We start from the raw sequence: 21,655 nt of genomic DNA on the forward strand, positions 1-21,655 counted from the left end.
CTGCTTTTTAATCAAGTTTTGATTACATGTCATCATTTTCACTTTTTACTTTTGATACTTACAAGGCCCCTATTAAATATCCCTAGAATAGAACTCTTGGTGTTTTCATTTTAATTGGTGAATAATAACATAGTGAATACTAACATATCAATATTTATAGAAAATAAACAAGAAAATACAAAGATCCTCTCTTGTCGAATTCAATTTCTGATGACTACTTAAACACAAATATGCCATTTTCTTGACAGCTATACAAAGGTTGCTTGCCAAGGCCTCCTGGGAAGTCAAAAAACATTTCAATCTAGGCTACAAGCTCTGAGTAGCCTCCCATGCAAATAGCCAAATCCAACCCACCTTAGCTTCAAAATCCAGATAAGATGGGCTAACTTTGTTAGTGACTAAGATAACCAGTACAGGTGGATCATTATTTTCCAGGTTAATTTTGTTGGAAAACAATACTCAGTGACTGACTGTCTGTCCAGGAATTCTTCAGTATCTGAGGAATGCTTACCATATCTCAGTACTTGATAATTAAATCTTTTTTCTTTTAATATAAATGAGATTTTTCAAAGTAAGTGTATACAATGGTACCTTGGTACTTGTCTGTGATTAATTCCAGGACAAGCAACAAGTACTAAAAATGGGTACCAAGCAAATTATGTGACTTACCACGTGACCTTTTATTTTGGCTGGAAATATGGTTATTACAAACAAACAACCTTCTGATTCACAGACTTGCCAAACATTTTAATGGAGTAGGATCTCCCCATACATTGTCATTCACAAATAAATCCAGAGGAAAAGCTGTCACATTCATCTTCATTAGAGACCCTATGCAAATCTAATCCTGACATCAGTTTTCAGCAGTGACTTCAAGGACACCTAACCCTAGCACTAACCTTAATTTGAATTTTACTGGATATATGATTTTCCCATGTATTTTACTGTATTTTTTTATGGACCACAGTAACATAACGTGTTTCCCAAAAAGATCTACCCCAAAAATAATCCCTAGCTTGATTTTTGGAGGTGGGCCTAATATAAGCCCTACCCCAAAAATAAACCCTAGTTTTGGGGCGAGGTGCATGCCTAAAATCAAGGTAGGACGTGTAGGGGGGGTGGAGTTATCATTGCAGCCAGGCCTCCCATGGATCGACACTTGCCTCGCCAGCCCACTTCTTCTGCAGCCAAAGGAGCAGCTTCATTCTACAGCTGAGAATGGAGCTCGGGCCTGCATTTTGCCATCAGAGGCCTTTCTGGAAGGCCTCTGCAGCCGAGAAACGAGCTATGGTTAGCTCTCCTTGGAGTTAGGACTGAAAACTTATGATAGAAATAGATTCTTAGAGGCTCTCTAAGGAAATTGGAAGTGACAGTTTTCTGTTTGGATCTTTTTATGGACCACGGTAAAATACATGGGAAAATCACTTTACCAAATAAAATGAAAGTAGGGTTAGGGTTAGGTCTCCTTAGAGTCAGGGCTGAAAACTAATGTGTGGATAGAGTCTATAAGGAAACCAGATATGATATGTAGTCGTTCGGACTAATTTGTGAACCACAGTAAAATATATGTGAAAATCCCATTCCCAAGCAAAAATAAACTAGAGCTAGGGTTAGGGTTAGACTTAGTGTTAGGTCTCCTTAGCATCACAACTAAAATCATAAGTCAGTGATAGATTTGTAGATGTTCTGTAACTTAGGCAAATGTGACACTTTTTCCTTTGGACTTATTGGTCGACCACAATAAAATTGAAAAATCCCATTACTATTTAAAATTAAACAAGGGCTAGGATTAGGATTAGGATTACACGTCCTTGGAGTCAGTACTGAAAACTGCCATCAGGGTTAGATTCGCAGAGGTTCCCAAAGGAAAGCAAGAGTGACAGCTTTTCTTTGGGACTTATTTGTGATCACAGTAAAATGCCTGGCAAAATCCCATTAGCAGTGAAAATTAAACAAGGGCTAGGCTTGGGTGAGGGTATGGTTAGGGTTACGATTAGATTTCCTTCGAGTCAGGGCTGAAAACTGACATCTGAGAGGATGAGACATTTTCATTTGGCCTTATTTGTGGAACATAGTAAAATGCATGGGAAAATCCCATTGGCAGTGAAAATTAAAAAGGAGTTAGGGCTAAGATTAGTGTTAGGTTTTCTTGGAGTCAAGGATCAAAACTTACTTGAGGTTTACATTCATAAAAGTAAACTTTTCTTAGAGAACTTCTTGTTTCTTCCAAGGAAATCTAAACCTAACCCTAACTCTAGTTTTATTTTCATTGGCAATGGGATTTCTCCATCCTCACTTCTCTTTTAGACTCAGATTTCTTTTATCAGACTGTAGTTTGTGGGTCTTCCTTCTGTCTCCCAAAGTCACTCTCATACTACATCATCTGCCTAAAACCTTTCCATACTGGATACATCTGGCAAAAACATATGCTGTTGTGTTAATCACAACATAAAAACCGGAGCTTATACCTATTATTGTTTGCCCACAAGAAATAATCTTTGATTCTTTTCTTTTGAGCCAAAGAATCATAATGAGCATCTGTGAATAAAAATGAAAAAAGAAATCTGGTGTCCTATTTTCATTAGTTCACAGTGAGAAGTATGATGACATAAGGCTTTGAGACAAGGCCATTACAATATATTCTTCAGGGAGATGTTTAAACTCTAACTCTTGAACTGTCTGTCTCTGTAATGTTGCTCCTTAATATCTATAACTTTCTCATAAGTTTTTAACCAACACACACACCAGGCCTTTTGAACACATAGGGCCTAACAGTCTCTACATTCAAAATTTGTATACTAACCTTCAAGAGAGGCATTGCAGCCCGACATCGAGCCGTTTTACCGTTCTTAAGAAAATGGGATTCATCCTGAAATTGGAGAAATGGAAACACAATAAATTTTGAACAGCTTTTGGGCCTGGTTCTGAATAAAAAAAGCTCTGATGTATTGTATGCACTGTGTGTTTTGAGCCCAGAAATAAACCAATCTCAATGGGCACAGCAATACACGGAATGAAAAACCAACCCAACCCAAGGTAATTTATTGGAAATGTAAATTATTGATAACAATCACCAAAGTCTATGTTTTCCAATCAACAACTGCAGCCAGACATAACAAGAGAAGTGGAAGAAAGACCCTTCTAAACTATTCCTCTTCTTTGATTATCACAAGACCCCATCTTATATGCAGATAACTGTCAGTCCGCTACTATGCCAATCTTTCCAAATGAAGGGGTTAATGAGAAATATCAGAAAGGAGGAAATCTAATTAGGAACCAACTGGTTTGCTGCTAAAGGCTCACCAGGTAGATAATAACCTACCATTTGAAAGCTCCCTTTCAGTAATGAATTCTCTCTTGAGTGCTGTTAGGAGACGGAGCTTCAGGAAAGGAGGAAATTGGAAATGTCTCTGGAAGTGTACTCATCTTGTCTGCATTTCAGCAAGTAAGCAGCCATGCAGAGAAAGGATAATAGACCCCCCTTCAACTCTAAGATGATGCTTTCTCCAGCTTGATCGGTGATAAGATTATGCTAATATCAGTCACCAGCAGAGGGAGGATTGAAGGCAGGAAAGGCAAAGCAGAACACCCCATGGGGGCTATTTCATGTAAAATACAAACTTAGAACTCCGCAAGATAGTCAGCAAGAACCGTATTTATTTATATGAGAGATTCATACACTGCCCTAATTACAGGTAGTCCTTGGTTAGCAACTGTTCACTCAGTGACTGTTCGATGTTATTAGCAGTGCTGAATGGGGAGATGCCCAGTCCTCAAAGTTGCAGCCGTTGCAGCGTCCCCGCAGTCACATGATCTTAGATCATGATTCGGGCGCTTGGCAACCATCCTGCAATTATGATGGTCATAGTGTTCTGTGATCATGTGATCACTATTTATGACTTTCACTGGTGGCTTCCAACTAGCAGAGAAAAATGGGGAGGCCAACAGGAAGTTGCAAACAGTGATCGTGTAATGCTGTGCCTAATAAACTGTACAAGATTAAGTTCCCAGTCATAACTACCATTGTTAACTGAGGACTACCTATATTTATTCTGTATTAACATGAAGGTAGTGACGGAGAAGGCAGCCAGTTTCTAAGAAATCATGATTTGATTGTAAGACAGAATAATTCCTGTGCACCTTTTGTGAGGATCAGGACACACTTGTAACATGCAAGATCAACAATACAAGAACCCAGTTCATGGTCACCCTTTATCTACAATAGATTGGCCTTATTTTTTTGTATTTCTAAAGATACAAAAAGAATAGTTTACAGTTATTTTTTCAGCAATAAATTTAAGCCATTTGTCATGATCGTTTAACTACGTTCCCTGAAGTGGGGATTACACAGTAATTCTAATCTTAACATAGAACATTACTGTATCCTATGCAAATATTAGCTTGCAGGTGAGTTATCAGCTTGGACAAGTTTTAAATCCAGATTATGCACAGGAAGCGACTGCATGTTAGTCCCATTATGTTGAACAGGTTTCCCGCCTCTGTCTGTAACAGTCCACCAAAATTAAGTCACCGCCTGAAGGCTACTTACAACAATCACAACTTGGAAGGTGGTTTTGAGCTGCTTCTCAGTCTTGCTGAGAAGGTCAAAACTGACAATGTTAATCGGTTTTGCCGAGACTTGGTCTTTGCCTGTTGCTATGACTGTGATGGTGTCTGGGCCGAGGGAAGGAAGCCATCTATGGAAAGCCTAAAGAAGTAGAAAAGGGGGGGGGGGGAATAAAGGGAAAGAATTTTTTTTTTCATCTGAATAGCTTAAAGCAGAGGTTCGCTTTGTGCAACTGGTCCGCACAAACAAGCAAAGACCCATCCGCAGGATGCCGGCAGCACACAAAACCACACACCCTCCAGTCCATGGAAAAGCCTCTCACCACAGAATTGCTCCCTGGTGCCCAAAAGGTTGGGGACCTCTGGCTTAAAGATTATAGCTAATTAAAAGAAAAACTTGATACAATTTATATAGCTCAGTTTTAAGTCTACAATCTGCTATGCAATTCTTAACTACATTTACCTTGCATTATACAGGGGTCATTGCTTTTTACTGTTTTTTATATTAGGTTTTTATCTCTGTAAGCTGCCTGGAGTCACTGAGTCACCACCATATAAATTTTCTTCTATAAATAAATGAAATAAATAATAGCTGAGCCTAGTCCAAAATATAAATAGGGAATTGAAACCAGCAAAATTTAGAAATAATAATACACTTGCATTACTTTTCAGCTGGTAAGCTGGTTTTGATACTCCATTTCTTGTTTTTCCCACCCGTCTGAAAAATAAGTATTTCCTTAAAATATCGCATTCTCTTGTCTTAAACGATGCCTTACAATGCAGACATTTTCACAGAAATGGCCCAATCTGCATCAGGGTTGAAAGGATGTGTCAGGGGCCCCATTGCCATAAGCTGCTCTTAAAATGTACCCCAAAGGTGAAATAGTTTCCTTTTACTTCTCAAACATCTATTTCGAAAATCCAAAATAAAATTACTCTCCTTTCCAAATAATTAACGAAAACAAAACAGCAATAAAGGAACAGACTTCAAGGATAACAGTTTCCTAGAGTTTTATCATATTTGAAGCTAGTGGAGAAAAAAAATCCCACCACCTCTTAGTGTATAGAAGCTAAGCACCGCTGATAAGCAAAACTCTGCAAATAAAGACTTTACCTCAGCCCACGTATATCTCACTGAAGAAGGAGCCACCACCAGCAAGGGCCACTCTTTTCGGTAATAGGCAGCAATGCAGATTGCCTGGATGGTTTTCCCTAAGCCCATGTCATCTGCAAGGAGCAAACGACCTCCCCTGGAGATAGCAAAACTGTAGGTGATAAAACAAAAAAAGGCAAGGCTGGGTGCTAATAAATCTGCCGGGGTCAACATTTCCAGCATAGGTTGTGCTCTCTCAGAGGGCTGCAGACTTGACTCACTTTACACCTTCTCTCTGGAATGGCAGGAGGCTTGTCACAAGTTTAGGATCCACTCCTACAAGGTCTGCTTCCGGGGCATCTACTGATTTTAAGAGAGATTTCTCAAACTGTGTCACAAAGGCCATTATTACTGGCTTGGGTAGTGGTTTCAGCTGAAGCTCCGGAAGGCTCTTTACTAGTTCCACTGGAAAGAATATAGACAGAACAAATTGATTGATTTAGAAAGTCTATATAGTTACCCATCTTACATATCAACTCTGGTCAGGTAACCTGAGCTTAAAGGTTGTTAATTTATGAAGTGAAAATCAGCACATAGATCATGCCTGTTCACCTCAGAAATTGATATATATGTGTGTGTATGTGTGAACTATAAGTGTATATGTACATACCCAATTAAGAAAGAAGGATTCCAGTTCACCCCAAATTATTTCATGAATAATATTGCTAACTTCGGCTAGGCAGCTATAAATAAGGAGGAAAACACAATTCGCCAGAAAGATAAATAGTAGGGTTTGAGTTTATACTAAAATTCAAGCATTATTTTATGTCGAGCCCTAATTCTAGCAATTTACTTTTAAGCAATGAAAATACTGCTTTGCTGTATTAGGCCTTACAACCAATGAACATTTCTCAACCTTTTTTGAAAAAAAGAAATGAAAATCCTAAAATACAGATATTGAAAAATAAAATGTAATTCTTACAATTTGTTCAGGAATTCAAATCTGTACTCACTTTGTTCATCATAAGAACTTTAGTGCAAACTACAGGCTGCTTATTTCTCCAAAGTAGCCTGGTTTGATCTCCTACTACACGGACAAAATCCTTTATTCCAAAAGCACAAAAATATATGAAAGGATTTATATTTGTAATTGTAGGTTACATATGCTAAGCATTAAGTATGCTTCCTTTGCTTTGATCTATACTATACCAACAAGACAAATAGGCTGTCTCTGCTGAAACATAGGGTTATGCTGCTCAGAAAGCCACACATTAGAATTATATGCCAGCAAACTACAGCTATTACACTATTTTTACTGCTTTGCAAAAGAGGAGGAAATTAGAATGTCTCAGTAGCTGGAGTCATTCATTCAGGAGATGCTTTATCTCTTGTTCCAAACGATCTTTTATCTTAATACAATGAAGCAATTTAGGTAATAGCTAAATGTGCATATAGAGAGAGAATGTGAATATAGAGACAAAATGGAGGGAGGAGGGAGAGAGGGAGATTGATGGATGGATGGATGGATAGATAGATAGATAGATAGATAGATAGATAGATACCCACAGTAAAAGGATGAAACATATCCAAGACAATGCATTCAAGCAACCAAAATAGATTATCAAACCAATTTCCCATACTTATATCCGTAGCTACAAAGAAAACTGCCTGCTTAAATAGATGATGTTCATGCAGTTACTTACTTAAACACAGCATCTAACGCAATATGTGCATTGGTTTTGAACTAATTCTCAATAATTGGGCAGATAACATTTTCAAGAAAACAAGGAGAGCCTGAATAGTGTGTTGGGTTCTCTCCCACATCAAAGCAATATTTGGCATATTTCTATCAAGTTCAGCAGCTTGAGTGCTCTAGAAGATCATCTCTCAAGACTTCTGCAATAGTGTCCTTCCAATCAGCCCACAAAGAAGCAGAAATTCATTAGCAACTGTGCCAAGTGACAGACAACTGCATTGTTTTTAAGACATGTTTCAAGGTGATGTACCACCTCACTTCAAACTGAGCTGAAGAGAAGCAGAAACTTTTTGACTTTAGAATAAAGGTTAGTCAAAATATTCCGATCAAAATCTTCCTACACAGGATTCCTATGTTATAAAGTAGTTTTTAAAAGTGAATCTCAAATCATAGTGATTGCTTCTAATGCTATCATGTGAAAGCTGTAAGCAATCTTTCTCAGCTAAAGAATCAGAGAATCCCAACAAAATTCATTACTATGTCAGTTATCTCTATTTTAGAGACAAATGCTAAGGTGTATTTTGTGAGCTGTTTTGTGAGCTGACCAGAGTTGTGGTACATAAGATGGGTGGTTATATAAGTATTTTTAATAAATAAAATAAAATAAGCCTTTCAAAAATATGGAACATTTCTTACTTAGTCTTAGGTAATCCTCCAGTAAGAAATTCCATTTTCTGGCCTTCATATCTGCAAGGATGATAGTAAAGAATCTGGCTTCAGGTTTCAAAGCAGTAAAATGAAACAAAAACCATGAGAAATAACCAAACTTCAAAAACAGTATCACAAATGCAAACTTAAACTAGAATTTTCATATGGCTTAATTCATTCTTGTAGCTTTCTTAAGTATCTGAAGCAAAAACTAAATCAAAATATAGTAATGACAGCTGCACTGCTCAAGTTCAGATCACAGTGATCTCACCATAAATCCTGGAATTCACTTGCTTGAACACTCCTACGATGCTGGCAGCATAGCCAATATCTACTTCAAACCGAGAATAGGAAATCAGAACGCAGCTTCCTGTGACGGTTGCTGATGGTTTCTGCCAGCTGGTACATGTCTGCAAGAGGGATCTCAGCTGAGAACTTTGACCAGCAGAAGATGACTCTCCACCCCCAGTCATTTTCTCCATTCCTTCCAGGGATGTCAAAGAGATGGAGGGAAATTGCTCTACTCTTTCCACTGGGGGATAAAATTCAGATTTCAAAGAAGAAGAAGAAAAGAAAGACAAAAGAGATAATCAGAATAAAACCATCAACTCCCAGGAAGAATGGAAAAGACTCAAAGAAACATGAGAGACTTTCAAAGGTGGAAGAAAAGCAAAAGAGCACTGACATTACTACCAGTGCCCACCACTGCCCACTGAGGAAGCTAAGAAAATGTATCACAATCAATTACTCCCCTCTGAATTCAACCTTGTTTTATGATTTGAATAGCACTTAAAAATAAACCTTTACAGCTAGTTGAAACTTTCCAATATTGCAGAGTTGCCACTTTGAAACATAAAGCTATAACATCTGGGATTGTGTTTGGGTTGTTTTTGTTTTTTGTACAAGCCTGGTAAGTTTCCAACTGGTTAAACAAAACTGTTGAAGTCATTTTAAACTATTCATTTTTCAAAACACTGGTTCTGTTTCTTTGAACAGTTCAATATAACTCATTTACGAATAAAAGTATTTGTATGTGTCCTTGAATAAATAAATTTATGAATATAAACTATTTCCACCACTAAGTAAACAAATAGTATTAATCATCTCATAGGCTTTCCAAAACGACATTTCTCTGCTGAACTCTTCCGAACCTGGAGGATTTCCAAACAGAATTCCAACTGACTAATTACTTACTGAGATGGCCATAGTCTTCAAGACTGAAATTCCATATCCTTGTTTCTGGATCTGAAATAAAAGAAAGTTTTAAAAAATAATTTGAAGTCAGGAATATTCCATTAGAATATTTAAAAAGGCTAAAACATATCAAGGTTAGTTTGGGGTACTAGTGGGGATACCAGGCTAGATACTGGAAGACTGCAAGTTCTTGTCCCACCTTAGACATGAAACCACTGGGTGACCTTATGTCAGTCAGTCCCTTTGTGCCCTAGGAAGTAGGCAAGGACAAACCACTTATCAAATCCTGGCAAGAAAGCTGCAGAGACTTGTCCAGATAGTCGCCAGGAGTGAATACTGACTCAAAAGAACAATAAAAATAAGACCACTGGCATAAGAAATCCTTGTATCAAGATAACTTATCTAATTTATACAGAATTTACAGGGAATATAGATCAACCGTGTACCAGAGTTGCACAGAGCCAGAGACTAATTATTATAATTTATGAGATCCCTGTAAAGAGATTATTTTAATAAATGCAGAGGGTCCTTTGCACACGAGTTCACAATTGGCGTGCCAAGGCACAGAAAGTCATGCATTTTTGGCATATCAAATATATATAAGACCAAATACCGTGTTTCCCCGAAAATAAGAACCAACTAGAACAGCGGTTCTCAACCTATGGGTCGCGACCCCAGTTGGGGTCGATCGACCATTTTACGGGGGTCGCCAAAGAAGGCGATCCGCCATTTCCCTCCCTCAGGGGGCACCGCCGCGTATGCGCGCTGCATATGTGTGCTGCGCATGCGTGCCGCGCTGCGCATGCGCGGCACATTTGTGTGACAGGGGTCGCCGTCACACAAACGTTGAGAACCACTGAACTAGAAAATAAGCCCTAGCATAATTTTTCAGGATGCTTGTAATATAAGCCGCATCCCAAAAATAAACTCGTCAAGATCATCAGCCAGATGGACACATTTAGTGCTATATTGCCCTGATAATAAGACCTAACTGGAAAATAAACCCTAATGAACCTTTTGGAGCAAAAATTAATATAAGACCGGGTCTTATTTTCAGGGAAACACAGTATAAGACTGTAATGATAAATAAGGTCTCTTATATATGAGATCTTATTTTATTAAATGTTATTATATATGACTCTTTAGTTGTAGTTAAGTTGAATAAAAAAAATTAATTTCACATAGAACTCATCATAAAAATATCAGATATAATAGTGTCTTACACCTTATTTTCATAGGGGATATACACACTAGAAAATGACATGTATTATCATGCGAACAGTCTAATTTTGTGAATAGAAGTGCCATTTAGAAAAGACCCCTGTACTTTGAGCAGAAATACACACGTATCTCCTTAGTGGAGACATAAATGAATCATCATTATGTCAGCTCTCTTTGCTGTCAAAGTGCTACTTCTTGATGGGCTTCTCCCAGGCCTCTGCACTCCAATCCATATTTCTTTGTTAACAAAGTTTCCTATTACACCAGAAATATGATTCTAATTTTTCCATCTTTTACAGATACCAAGAACGGTAAACAGTACAGATCTTTTTCTTTTCAAAAAGCTAGAGATGCCTCAAGCCTTGATTATTATAAATAAACATCATGAGTCCATGTAGATTTTTTTTTTTTTTTGCAACAGTACAGAAGTTATTTGCCATTACTTCTGAGATGTTTTTTGATTTCCTAGTCCAGCTTACAGTTCTGCTTTCCTACTCAGGAAGGAGTCAGCAAGAATAAAAAATAAGATGTATATAGATATACATTTAGATTAATAAATAGAAACTAAAACTATTTAGTGCATTAAAACTAATAGAAACTAAAACTATTAGTGCATTAAAACTAATAGCAGTGATATTACTAATAAAAATAGGCATTCTGAAATGGGAGAGTCACGGATGTTGGGCATCATTCCAATTAAGGAATCAGAAATACGAGTAGAGTAGAGTAGAGTAGAGTAGAGTAGAGTAGAGTAGAGTAGAGTAGAATAGGAATAGGAATAGAATAGAATAGAATAGAATAGAATAGAATAGAATAGAATAGAATAGAATAGAATAGAATAGAATAGAATAGAATGAACCTTATAGGTCATCTAGTCCAACCCCCTGCTTAAGCAAGAGGCTCTATACCATTTCTGGACAGATGGCTGTCCAGTCTCTTCTTGAAAGCTTCCAGTGATTAAGCATCCACAACATTTGATGGCAAACTGTTTCATTGGTTGATAGTTCTCACTGTCAGAAGATTTCTCCTTATTTCTAGGTTGACTCTCTTCCTGATCAGTTTCCATCCATTGTTCCTTGTCTGGCCTTCAGGTGCTTTGGAAAATAGGTTGACCCCCCCCCCTCCCTGTGACAGCCCTTCAAATATTGGATCACTGCTATCATGTCTCCCCTGGTCCTTCTCTTCCCTAGACTAGTCATGCCCAATTCCTGCAACCATTCTTCATAGGTTTTAGCCTCCAGCACCTTAATCGTCTTTGTTGTTCTTCTCTGCATTCTTTCTAAAGTCTCAACATCTTTTTTATAGTGTGGTGACCAAAAGTGGATGCAGTATTCTAGGTGTGGTCTTACTAAGGCTTTATAGCAGCGGTTCTCAACCTGTGGGTCGCAACCCCATTTGGGGTTGAATGACCATTTCACGGGGGTCGCCAAACAACACAGTCCGCCATTTTTTCCCCTTTTCCTTAGCTGTGCTACTCCCTTTTATTCTATGGGCTTTTGAAAGCCAATAGAATAGACTCTCTTGAATAGAGTCTAATTCTATTGGCTTTCAAAAGCCAATAGGAATTGTCCAGGCTGTCTCTGCCCTGCTGAGCCCGCCAAAAATCCCATTCTGCAAACGGTTCTGCAAGTTGTCTGCAGCGAAGGCGAGCTGTCTGGAAGTTTCCACCCCTCCCTGCTGAGCAACTACTAAAAATGTAAGTAAAAGAGGGCCGGGGTGGGAGGTGGGAGGCCGACGGGCACAGGGAGGATTGCTGGCGTGCATGGGGCCCGGCGGGTGCCTTACCTCCCTTTGGCTGGGCCAGCTGGTGGCCCAGCTGGTGGTCGCCTTGCGCCGTCGCTGCCCCTTGCCAGCTATGCCTCAGCTGGTGCAGGGAGCAGCACCACGCATGCGCGGCGCTCCCGGGCAGGGAAAGTCCTCGACTTACGACCGGTTGGGTAGTCCTCGACTTACGACCGGTTGGGTAGTCCTCGACTTACGACCGGTTGGGGTCGTGGCATTAAAAAGGTTTACACAGTGAGTTTAACAATAAGAGCAGCGAAGGCGAGCTGTCTGGAAGTTTCCACCCCTCCCTGCTGAGCAACTACTAAAAATGTAAGTAAAAGAGGGCCGGGGTGGGAGGTGGGAGGCCGACGGGCACAGGGAGGATTGCTGGCGTGCATGGGGCCCGGCGGGTGCCTTACCTCCCTTTGGCTGGGCCAGCTGGTGGCCCAGCTGGTGGTCGCCTTGCGCCGTCGCTGCCCCTTGCCAGCTATGCCTCAGCTGGTGCAGGGAGCAGCACCACGCATGCGCGGCGCTCCCGGGCAGGGAAAGTCCTCGACTTACGACCGGTTGGGTAGTCCTCGACTTACGACCGGTTGGGTAGTCCTCGACTTACGACCGGTTGGGGTCGTGGCATTAAAAAGGTTTACACAGTGAGTTTAACAATAAGAGCTATACTTACCATATTTTTTGCTTGGTAAGCTTCTAAATATCTCAATGAGCTCCGTGTTGTATCCAATCTCAACTCTGAATCTGCCTTCAGAATGTTTTACACATTTTCCTTTGAGAATTTTGTGATTTTTCGGTACAGACGTCTCAGGAACATTGCCTGAAACCCTAGAAATAGTTGAATTTTGTTCTCTTCCCCCCTTTACAGGAGCCAAAAGGGGGTTTGTACCATAAAACTGCAATGCACTACTCCCTTCCTTCTTGGTGGAGTCTAGATTTCTGGTACCTGCCTGCATTTGACAATCCTTTGCAGCAGTTCCAACTGCATCCAGCAACGTTGCCTGTCTAAGGAGACCCCGCTTGCCGACAGATTTGCTCTGCATCTGTACATTCTTAACAGTGTCTGAGTTCATATTAGCATCCAAGATAGTCTGATACTGTCCTCCAATATTCTGGCCCGCTGCACCGTATATAGGTGGCTGCAATGTATCAGAATTCCATTGGATTAGCTGACCTTGTCTGCAGGAACTCTCAGGAGAATAGCAATGAGAATTACTCAAAGAGCCTTGCACTGCTGATGAGGGCTTCTTAGTGCTAGCCAACTGTCTGTATAAATTTGGGCTAGAGTCCACTGATTCATCTTTTTGTTGGACTCCATACAAAATAGTTGCCTGTTGATTTGAACTACAGTGATCAGAACGGATCTGAGGACTTTTCTGCACCAAATAGGTGCCAGGGCCCTGGAGGGGATGGTTACCAAGGATGGGGTGATAGCTTTGCTTCTTCAAAGGCTGCTGCAGGTTTCCTTGACAGCTATCAGGATTCTGCATGTCAGAGTGCTTCATAGCAACACCGCCCTGCTGAGCTGCCAGTCGCTCTGCTCTCCTTGCCAAAGCCTTTTGCCTGTTCTCCTCAATCTTCCTGTTCTGCTCTTCAGTAAGCCCAGGCGACATTTTCTGTGGGTGCTTACCAAAAGACGCCAGAACTGGAGGTGAAACTACAATAAAAACCAGCTCTGTTAACAAATTAGAGAAACCTCAACTAATCATAGATGTTTACAGCATCTATTAAGTGATTCATTGCACAACAAAATGAAATCAACCTTTTTGAAGCAAATAGCACACTTCATTAATAGAAGATGTAGGCGGGCAATGTAGCTAACCTCATCTTTAAAGAAGTAGCCTCTCCTGTTGATTAGAAAAGAGAGAAGATATCTCTTCTGAGATGGTGCTTCATACATTTCTTTTCCATTTATTTATTTATTCGTCCTTTCAACTATCTTGCAAAAATGTATGAAATGAAACCGAAAACAAACAAAAAGACATTGAAACTGTAAAATAGATACAACTAAATAAAAAGAGGAAAAAATACTGTATTTTAACTGAATCCAACATTTTTTTTTCTTTTTACGACCCTGACATCTGTTAATTTGGTGTAGATTTGGGGTGACTGAATGCAACTGAACCTTTACTGGCAAGATGCCCTTCCTGATGCCTATGTGGAGTTCGCAACAGATATTTTCTCTTTGTGCCCTGAGAGAGAAACATGAGCTGCTACCTAGGATTGAACTCTCAACCTTCCAAATGGGAAGCGAGTGTCACTACTAGGCCACCACACCCATCACAACTGAATCTAGCCGTAAAAATATTAAAATGTCAGTCCTATAATTTATGAAGGGCATTTCAGTGAGTCTAGGATATTTTAAGTCTCTCCCTCCAAAGATAGAGGGAGGCTTCAATTCTAGAAAAGGAATGGCAGTCCAACTAGCTAGACCAGACCACAAAATCTACCCTGCATGAAAGCTAAGATTACTTTTATTAAGACTGGCTACAATAACCATGTCAGATTGTGCTGTATCTTCTCCCCTTTCACTCCAGTGAATCTCCACTGCTGGCAACAGGAAGGAACTATTCACCAGATAAAATAAGCCACAATACGGCTTAATGTAATGCCCCTTACATTTATAACTGAGATAGATAACTCTAGGTAAATTTGGATAAAAGGCACAAGCATTTTTTTCAAATATGGAATTAAGAAAAAAAAACTGACCCCAAATCCAAAGGAGGCAAGTTTGCTACAACTGATCTACATATTCTGTTAAAAATCTCAACTGTGTTTCAAAAATTGAACATTTATAGGAATATTAGCACTTTACTGAAAACTTTATCAGAGTGTAAAGAAATCCAGGATTCATAATATATGGAAATCCCCCAATAATCTCCCCCGTTTAAAAAGGTTCATTATTAACAATTCTGTATCAATTTATTTTATAATATAATTTTTTTAAATAAACTAATGTCAAGTCAGGTTGATTTTCTTTTGATAAACCATATGAATTATCCTTTTAAATAAAGAGTACATGACACTGCCAATGTAACATACTTTCTTATAGAGTACTAGTAAGAATATGATAACAAAACCTACTCTACATCACACATCTGGCAATGGACAAACAAATTCCATACATCTATCAGAGGAGAGGAGAGGAGAGAGGAAGAGTACTTCCACAGTTTTATAAATCAAAGCAGTAGTTTTCTTAACCACACATCTGACCTAGAAGGAAGGTAAGATAAAATGCTAAACAACAATCCAACTCATTCCACAGGGTTATGGTTATGGAGAAAATAGAAGAAAGAAATATTAGGTATTTTTGCTGCCTTAAATCATTTATAAAAATAATAAAGGCAGGATAAAAATTAAATAGCTTTAAAAGAAAACTTTTCTAAACGATATACTGTTGATATATGATAGTGGTTAAACTGTCAAACATGTATAAAGGAATATTACACCAGCATTGGAAGAGTGAAAAGGAAGAGGGAACTTTTATCATGCATAGTGAACTTGTGAAAAAGCAAAGAGAATTTGGGTGCAAATTCATGCAACAATACAAAAAAATATGGATTTTTATTGGATTTTATGGCCAATAAACTAGAAAATAAATATGGGAAACTAATATTGTATATGGAAACTGTGGCAAGATTATTGCATGCATAAAGATGGAAGAACAATGAAATACTCACAGTATACAACTGGATTATAAAAATGATAGAGCTTGTGGAAATGGCAAAGCTGACCAATTTGGTCAGAAAAAAAAAAGATAAAGACTTTCTTAAAAGACTGGAAGTTTTACTCAGACTTTTTGCTGAAAGAAAAAAGGACTGAATTCATCAGTTATGGATTTGAACTAAACGGAAATCAAATGCAAAACATTAAAAGTCAGCACTGACACTCCAGACTGAAGCAAAGGCTGATGTAGAAAGGGTTTTACATTGTAATTCAACTTCTGATAGTGCTCCCCCACCACAAAAGAAGAAAGGGGGGGAAACAAGCCACAAAATTCTGAAATATTTGTAAACATTAAAAATGTACCTTATACAATCTTAAAAGGCTAGCACAAGCAATCAGTTCTTCAGTCAATTTAAAGCGATCTGAGTAAGCTCAGCCTTTCTTGAAATAGTGCATCTTTGTTTTTTGTTTTTCTGCAGTGTCACCCTGCAAGCCAACAAACCAGAATAAATTTTGAAACAAGACTTACAATACCAACATGCCAAAGGGAAGAGCAGTCTATGAGCCTTATTGTTGCAAGCAATTTTCTTCTTTCAAGCCACTTTGAAGTGTCAATGGACTTTGCTTGGTTTTGGCTTGCTACCACTGTTAAGCTCAATACGTAAATATATCATCCTTGCTTAGTTTAAATGAAAGCTCTTTATTTTCAGGGTTACATCCATCCAAGCGCACTGGTTCACGAAAAAGTGCAATCCGATTGTACCCAAAAAGACATTATCCTGACCACCCAAGCAAAGGCAAAACGACTTCAGACTCCAAAAATAAACTTTTAAGGGTTTACTCCGGACTTTGCTTGCGTCCCGTTAACTCTATCTAAAGCATTGACCCTGATTCCCCCAACCCCACTCACCCATCCACCCTTTTAAGCAATTAAGCAACATCCAGCTGCTACATCACACCAGCAAGGAGAAGCTGCGCTGCCCGAAAAATACCCGGCAACTCTTCATGGATCCATCTCTTCCGGGGGGAGTGAGCCTTTCAAACCTCCTACCAGCCGTTGACTACAATTCCCAAAAGAACTTCACAAATCTCTAACCCTCTCGCGGAGACGTCCATTAAGGAAAGCGTCACGGAGAGAGAAAAACAGCCTCAATGCATCATGGGAAATGAAGTTTTGGTTTCAACTCAGACGCTACGATGAGCCACGTCCTGATAAAGTTTACGGACCAAGCAAGGAAAGGAAGGGATTGTTATATGTAGGGAAATCAAGTTAGGACTAAAGTTAAAGGTGGTTGCTGAAAAGTCGCGATATCTGAGGTTCTTAATCTACACCACGTTCGTGGAATAAAACGGTTTTCCATTTATTTTGCTTTATACAACCTTTATTCAATTACAAGGATTAGGGCAAATAATTTGTAAAATATAGTATGGATTGTAGAGGTGAGGAATACTCAGAGAAAAATTTTTGATTTGAGCACTTACCCTTCTCCTAAACATTTGTTTTTGCATTGTGTTTTATTTTGTGAAAAATGTCTACCACCTTTTACAATGAACAAGGCAGTAATTATAAAAGTTAATTTTTATAAGTGAAGGAACTAAGAGATGCGAGCTTCCATTTAGCGATCTAATTCTTCACATTTCAACTTAAAACGCTTCACTTAAAATGCTCATTCTGCACTGTCAGCAAGGCTATATATGATGGGAATTCATGTGTTTGAATTATCCTGCACAGGAGACATAAAATAGTAAATCTGTAGTATATATATTGTAGGAATGCATTTTATCCATAGAATGATGGGTTTTCTTCCATCAAATCAGGGAGAAAACTCAGAGCTTATATCTGACATACCAGTAGCAAGGATGTCTCTTTTTTTTATTTGCAGAGAATTACTGTACTATATGAAATTACAACATTCAACCAAGTGAACTCACACAAATGTTCAGGAAACAGTTATGTTTCAACAAATTCTCAAATTTTGTTATACATGTGTAGCACAATGTACCACAATTATTTTCATTTAGGACAATTTGTATTTAAAATATGATCCTATACATTTGTAAATAAATCTGTGGAACACATAGTTATCTTTTTTAAAATGTATAGGAGAAAATCTCACAATTGATTGGAAGGAAATTAAACAACCAGATCCACTGTTGAAAGTATCAGACTTTATAATAACCGTTTCTCTGCCCACGCAAATATGCAGCTTGGATAATTTTTGTCAATAGATGAGTGAACAAGTAAATGTTTTTCATCCATTTGTTTAATAGTGTGTAATTCTTATGTGGAGAACAGATTGTGTTTTAAGACAGGTTTATACAGAAATATTGAAAATTCAAAAATATTCATAAACTTTTAAGCACTACTGTATTTCATTGACTTCCATATGGTTGATCTTTCCTTCCTTCTTGAAATAAACTAGTCACCCCAAACTGACACATAATTAGAATTCTTCACCAGTTTTGGAGAGTTTTTCTTTTCTTTCATTCTTTATTTGCCTCCACTTTACAGTCTTATGGTTTAAATATTGAACATTGCTTGCCAAGTGTTATATTAGTCTAAATAATAAAGATAGGGGCATTATTCATTTCTTAGCTGGCTTTTCATTGCCAAAAGCAGAATGTCATAAATCAGCTAAGATGTTTTGTTTATTTGTTTATGTGTATCCCATCTTTTTTGACAAATACCTCAAAGCAGCAAACATACCAGACACAGCTTCCTCCTCCTAATTTTGTCACAAAAACAACCCTGTGTGGTGGGTGGAGCTAACACAGAGAGACTGGCCCAAAGGGAATGTGGCTTCCCCTCATTGATTTTGCTTGTTGGAAACCAGCTGAGAAGATCTTGCATCACTATCGCACTACTACAGGATGCTACAGTCATAAATGCAAGCCAGTAGCCAAGCACCCAAATCCCAATTACATGACCACTGAGGTTGTGTGATGGTTACAACTTTGAGAACAGGTCATAAACCACTTTTTTTCATAGCTATCTTAACTTTAAACCATCATGAAATGAATGATTGTTAAGTCAAGGACTACCTATATACCTTTTTTAAAATTAGCCTTCAGCTAGAAAAAATAATGGTTCAAAAAAGTCTTCCTCCACAGGAATGGCCCCAAGCTTCCCCCTTCTCTCTCTCTCTCTCTCTCTCTCTCTCTCTCTCTCTTTTTTTTTTTTTTACAAGTAACTGAGTTAGGAATGCTTTAAACTGATGGGGAGGAGGGAATCATAAGAGAGCTGGTTGAATAACCACGTTTGCTTACTTTATAGACCCTGTTCCTGTGGTTTCTTTTATCATGATGGATCAAATCAGCCACAATTGTTTGGGTTCATGCAGTCAGCCTAAATCAAAACAATAAGAACAACGGCCCAAAACCATCATTATAGCTGAACAGAATGTGTGGATTCAACCTATTTGTTTCTTCCAAGGAAAAGATTATGCGCTCCCATCAGCTGCTGCCACATCCTTAAACTGCCAAGGATTAAACCTAAGTCTCTTATGCACACACTTTCTGAATTCAGGTCCCACTCATGCAGCCTATCTGATAGCATTTACACATACTATATTTCTATATTCCTGCTACAGGAGCCAGAGTTACGCCATGCTTTTTATGTGAAATGAGACACTGTCTGCTTCTCTTCTGCCCATGGAGTTTTCATAATGAGCTTGCATTAACTTAGCTTCCCTATGTGCTTCAAAGCACGCTTTTGCCTTTGTATGCAAAGTACAGAGTCCTGCTAACCAGGCCTGACCCCACTGAATTTTTGAAGAGGGATTAGCTAGGTGCTGTCACCTGCTGAGTCCATCTAAGATCTTTGCTAAGATCTCACTAAGATTTTGTTAAGCTAACTCTGTTTTGCCTTCCCTGCCATTCCATGTTACCAGCCAGCAAGATCAATCTTGCCCACAGCAGATAAAACTCCGAGGGAACAGAGTGCAGTCCAAATCTTTCTACTCACTGGTTTTGGTCTGATATGCTCAGCTTAATTAGCACACTCAGGGTTTTCCTTAAGAACATCCTTATCCAGTGAAAACACTGAAAGTCTTGCTGTGACACAACATGAGCTGGAATCCTGATGGGGCTCTTGATGATCAGGAGCCTTCAGAAGAGTAACTCTAATGATGACATGCCAGGGGGATGTAGCTGAGAACAAAGCAATCAAGACTGCCTCTCTCCCATTAAGGGAAACCTAAGTGGAACAGAAACTCTCTGGGTTGTTGAAAGTCAGGAGGCAGCACAATGGTCTGAAACAAATGTTTCTGGCATACCAAATAGAGGACTCAAGAAATGGAATTCTTGAGAGAGTTCTTACAGTCAGCCCCGGACCATCAGATGAGACTATTTAGTTTGGCAATGGATTCATTCTTTCATAGGGCTGGTTTTAAATAATAGCCATCTAGAGCAGGGGTATCAAAGTGCCGGCCCGCGGGCCAGATGCGTCATGTGGAAGCCACGCCCACCCCAACTCCAGCAAGGAGAAAAAATGATATGTCACAACACATCACGTGACTTGGCGAGCTTGACACCCCTGATCTAGAGGGATCAGTACATAAATAGGCTCAGTACATAAAGGACTATGGGTTTTAATCAGTTTGTTGAACAAACCTCCAAGGTTCAGTTCATATAAGTGTCTAAGCTATAACCCACAAACCATGTTATGGTTCACTATAACGTGTTCAGATGAACATATTAAGCCCACCTGAATAACAGAATGTCCATTTCCATTTTAGTTCATGCTACAAACCCCTTTTATGCAGCTCTTTAACTAAGGCCTTTAGCTGAGGTTTTCATCACTTGGACTGAGAGACAATGCTTATTTAGGAAAGAATCATGAAGAGGATGCAAATCCTTACATCCAGCCTAAGCTTTATAGAACTCTAGAACTTTACATAATATTGAGAGGATGGAGGGAGAATTTGGCAGGCATAATCTGGTCATACTCCCCCCACCCCACCCCGCAACCAGTAAGGATGACAGTTAGGACCATAATATTAGAAACAGCTCATTAATATCTCCTCCTTTTTTGTTGCCCTTTCAAGTTGATCATTCTTCAAATTAGTCTATCTAGAACATTTGCATTTAAAGGAGTTCATCTAATTAAAGTCAGTGGGATTAAAGGAACTTCATTCCAAGCTGTTAGTTATACAACAGTGAAGCAAGCTGCATTAGCACAATTGAAAGCGAGATCCTCAGCAGGTGGCAGCACTTGCTGATTTTGGCTGATCTGGGAGCTAAGCAGGCTTAACTCCGATTAATACTTGGAAGGGGCTACCTGAGAATTTCACCATTGTTGGCTAGATGGGGGACAAAAAAAATAATAATCCAAAAGGCAGCAACTGCAAGCCTGTAATGAAGTGAAGTAGAATGCATAGATGCATCCAGGATTCTATTCAGTTTGAAGGCAATTTTAGCATTGTTGTTTAATTTGTTACTATGAATTAACTACTATAGAAATTAGTGTGATACTTGATAAATAAAATTTATGGGAATCTCCATATTTTTAAAAATGTAATTTTTAAATAATAGGACATGGTTGGGTCCCACTAAACACTAATGTGACCAGCATGCTGTTACCAACAGGCCAGAGAGACATTTTTCCGAAGTAAAGCAGGAAATCAATAGCTCTTCCCTGCTGTTTTTCTCTCAGCAGCCGTGACTGAAAAAGAGATGGCTAATAGATGTTCATAAGCCGATCCTTCATTAATACTCTATTATTAGTCTAATCCTCTTTTGAA

The 21,655-nt window shown here is 38.9% G+C and overlaps 1 protein-coding gene across 8 annotated transcripts in view; it reads right to left on the minus strand.

Annotated features, from left to right (window-relative positions):
- SMARCAL1 (SWI/SNF related, matrix associated, actin dependent regulator of chromatin, subfamily a like 1) overlaps positions 1 to 17,034 on the minus strand; it is a 33,876-nt gene extending 16,842 nt beyond the window's left edge. The window contains exons 1-10 of one of the 8 annotated variants that reach the window (XM_039321786.1): positions 16,874 to 17,034; positions 16,278 to 16,400; positions 12,922 to 13,905; positions 9,258 to 9,308; positions 8,335 to 8,595; positions 8,052 to 8,102; positions 5,941 to 6,124; positions 5,681 to 5,831; positions 4,550 to 4,708; positions 2,804 to 2,869 (exon numbers count right to left, since the gene is read on the minus strand). In XM_039321786.1, coding sequence (XP_039177720.1) covers positions 2,804 to 2,869; positions 4,550 to 4,708; positions 5,681 to 5,831; positions 5,941 to 6,124; positions 8,052 to 8,102; positions 8,335 to 8,595; positions 9,258 to 9,308; positions 12,922 to 13,861 — 1,863 coding nt within the window. In that variant the 5' untranslated portion in view covers positions 13,862 to 13,905; positions 16,278 to 16,400; positions 16,874 to 17,034. Of the gene's footprint in view, positions 1 to 2,803; positions 2,870 to 4,549; positions 4,709 to 5,680; positions 5,832 to 5,940; positions 6,125 to 8,051; positions 8,103 to 8,334; positions 8,596 to 9,257; positions 9,309 to 12,921; positions 13,906 to 14,070; positions 15,907 to 15,928; positions 16,223 to 16,277; positions 16,401 to 16,443; positions 16,803 to 16,824 lie in introns of those variants that run through there. The other 7 variants (XM_039321785.1, XM_039321787.1, XM_039321788.1 and 4 more) reach the window with 7 other exon arrangements.
- Between the last annotated feature and the right edge of the window lie 4,621 nt (positions 17,035 to 21,655).

This window comes from Crotalus tigris, unplaced genomic scaffold (assembly GCF_016545835.1).
Source record: "Crotalus tigris isolate CLP2741 ecotype Arizona unplaced genomic scaffold, ASM1654583v1 scf7180000023829.5930981, whole genome shotgun sequence".
NCBI classification, from domain to species: domain Eukaryota; kingdom Metazoa; phylum Chordata; class Lepidosauria; order Squamata; family Viperidae; genus Crotalus; species Crotalus tigris.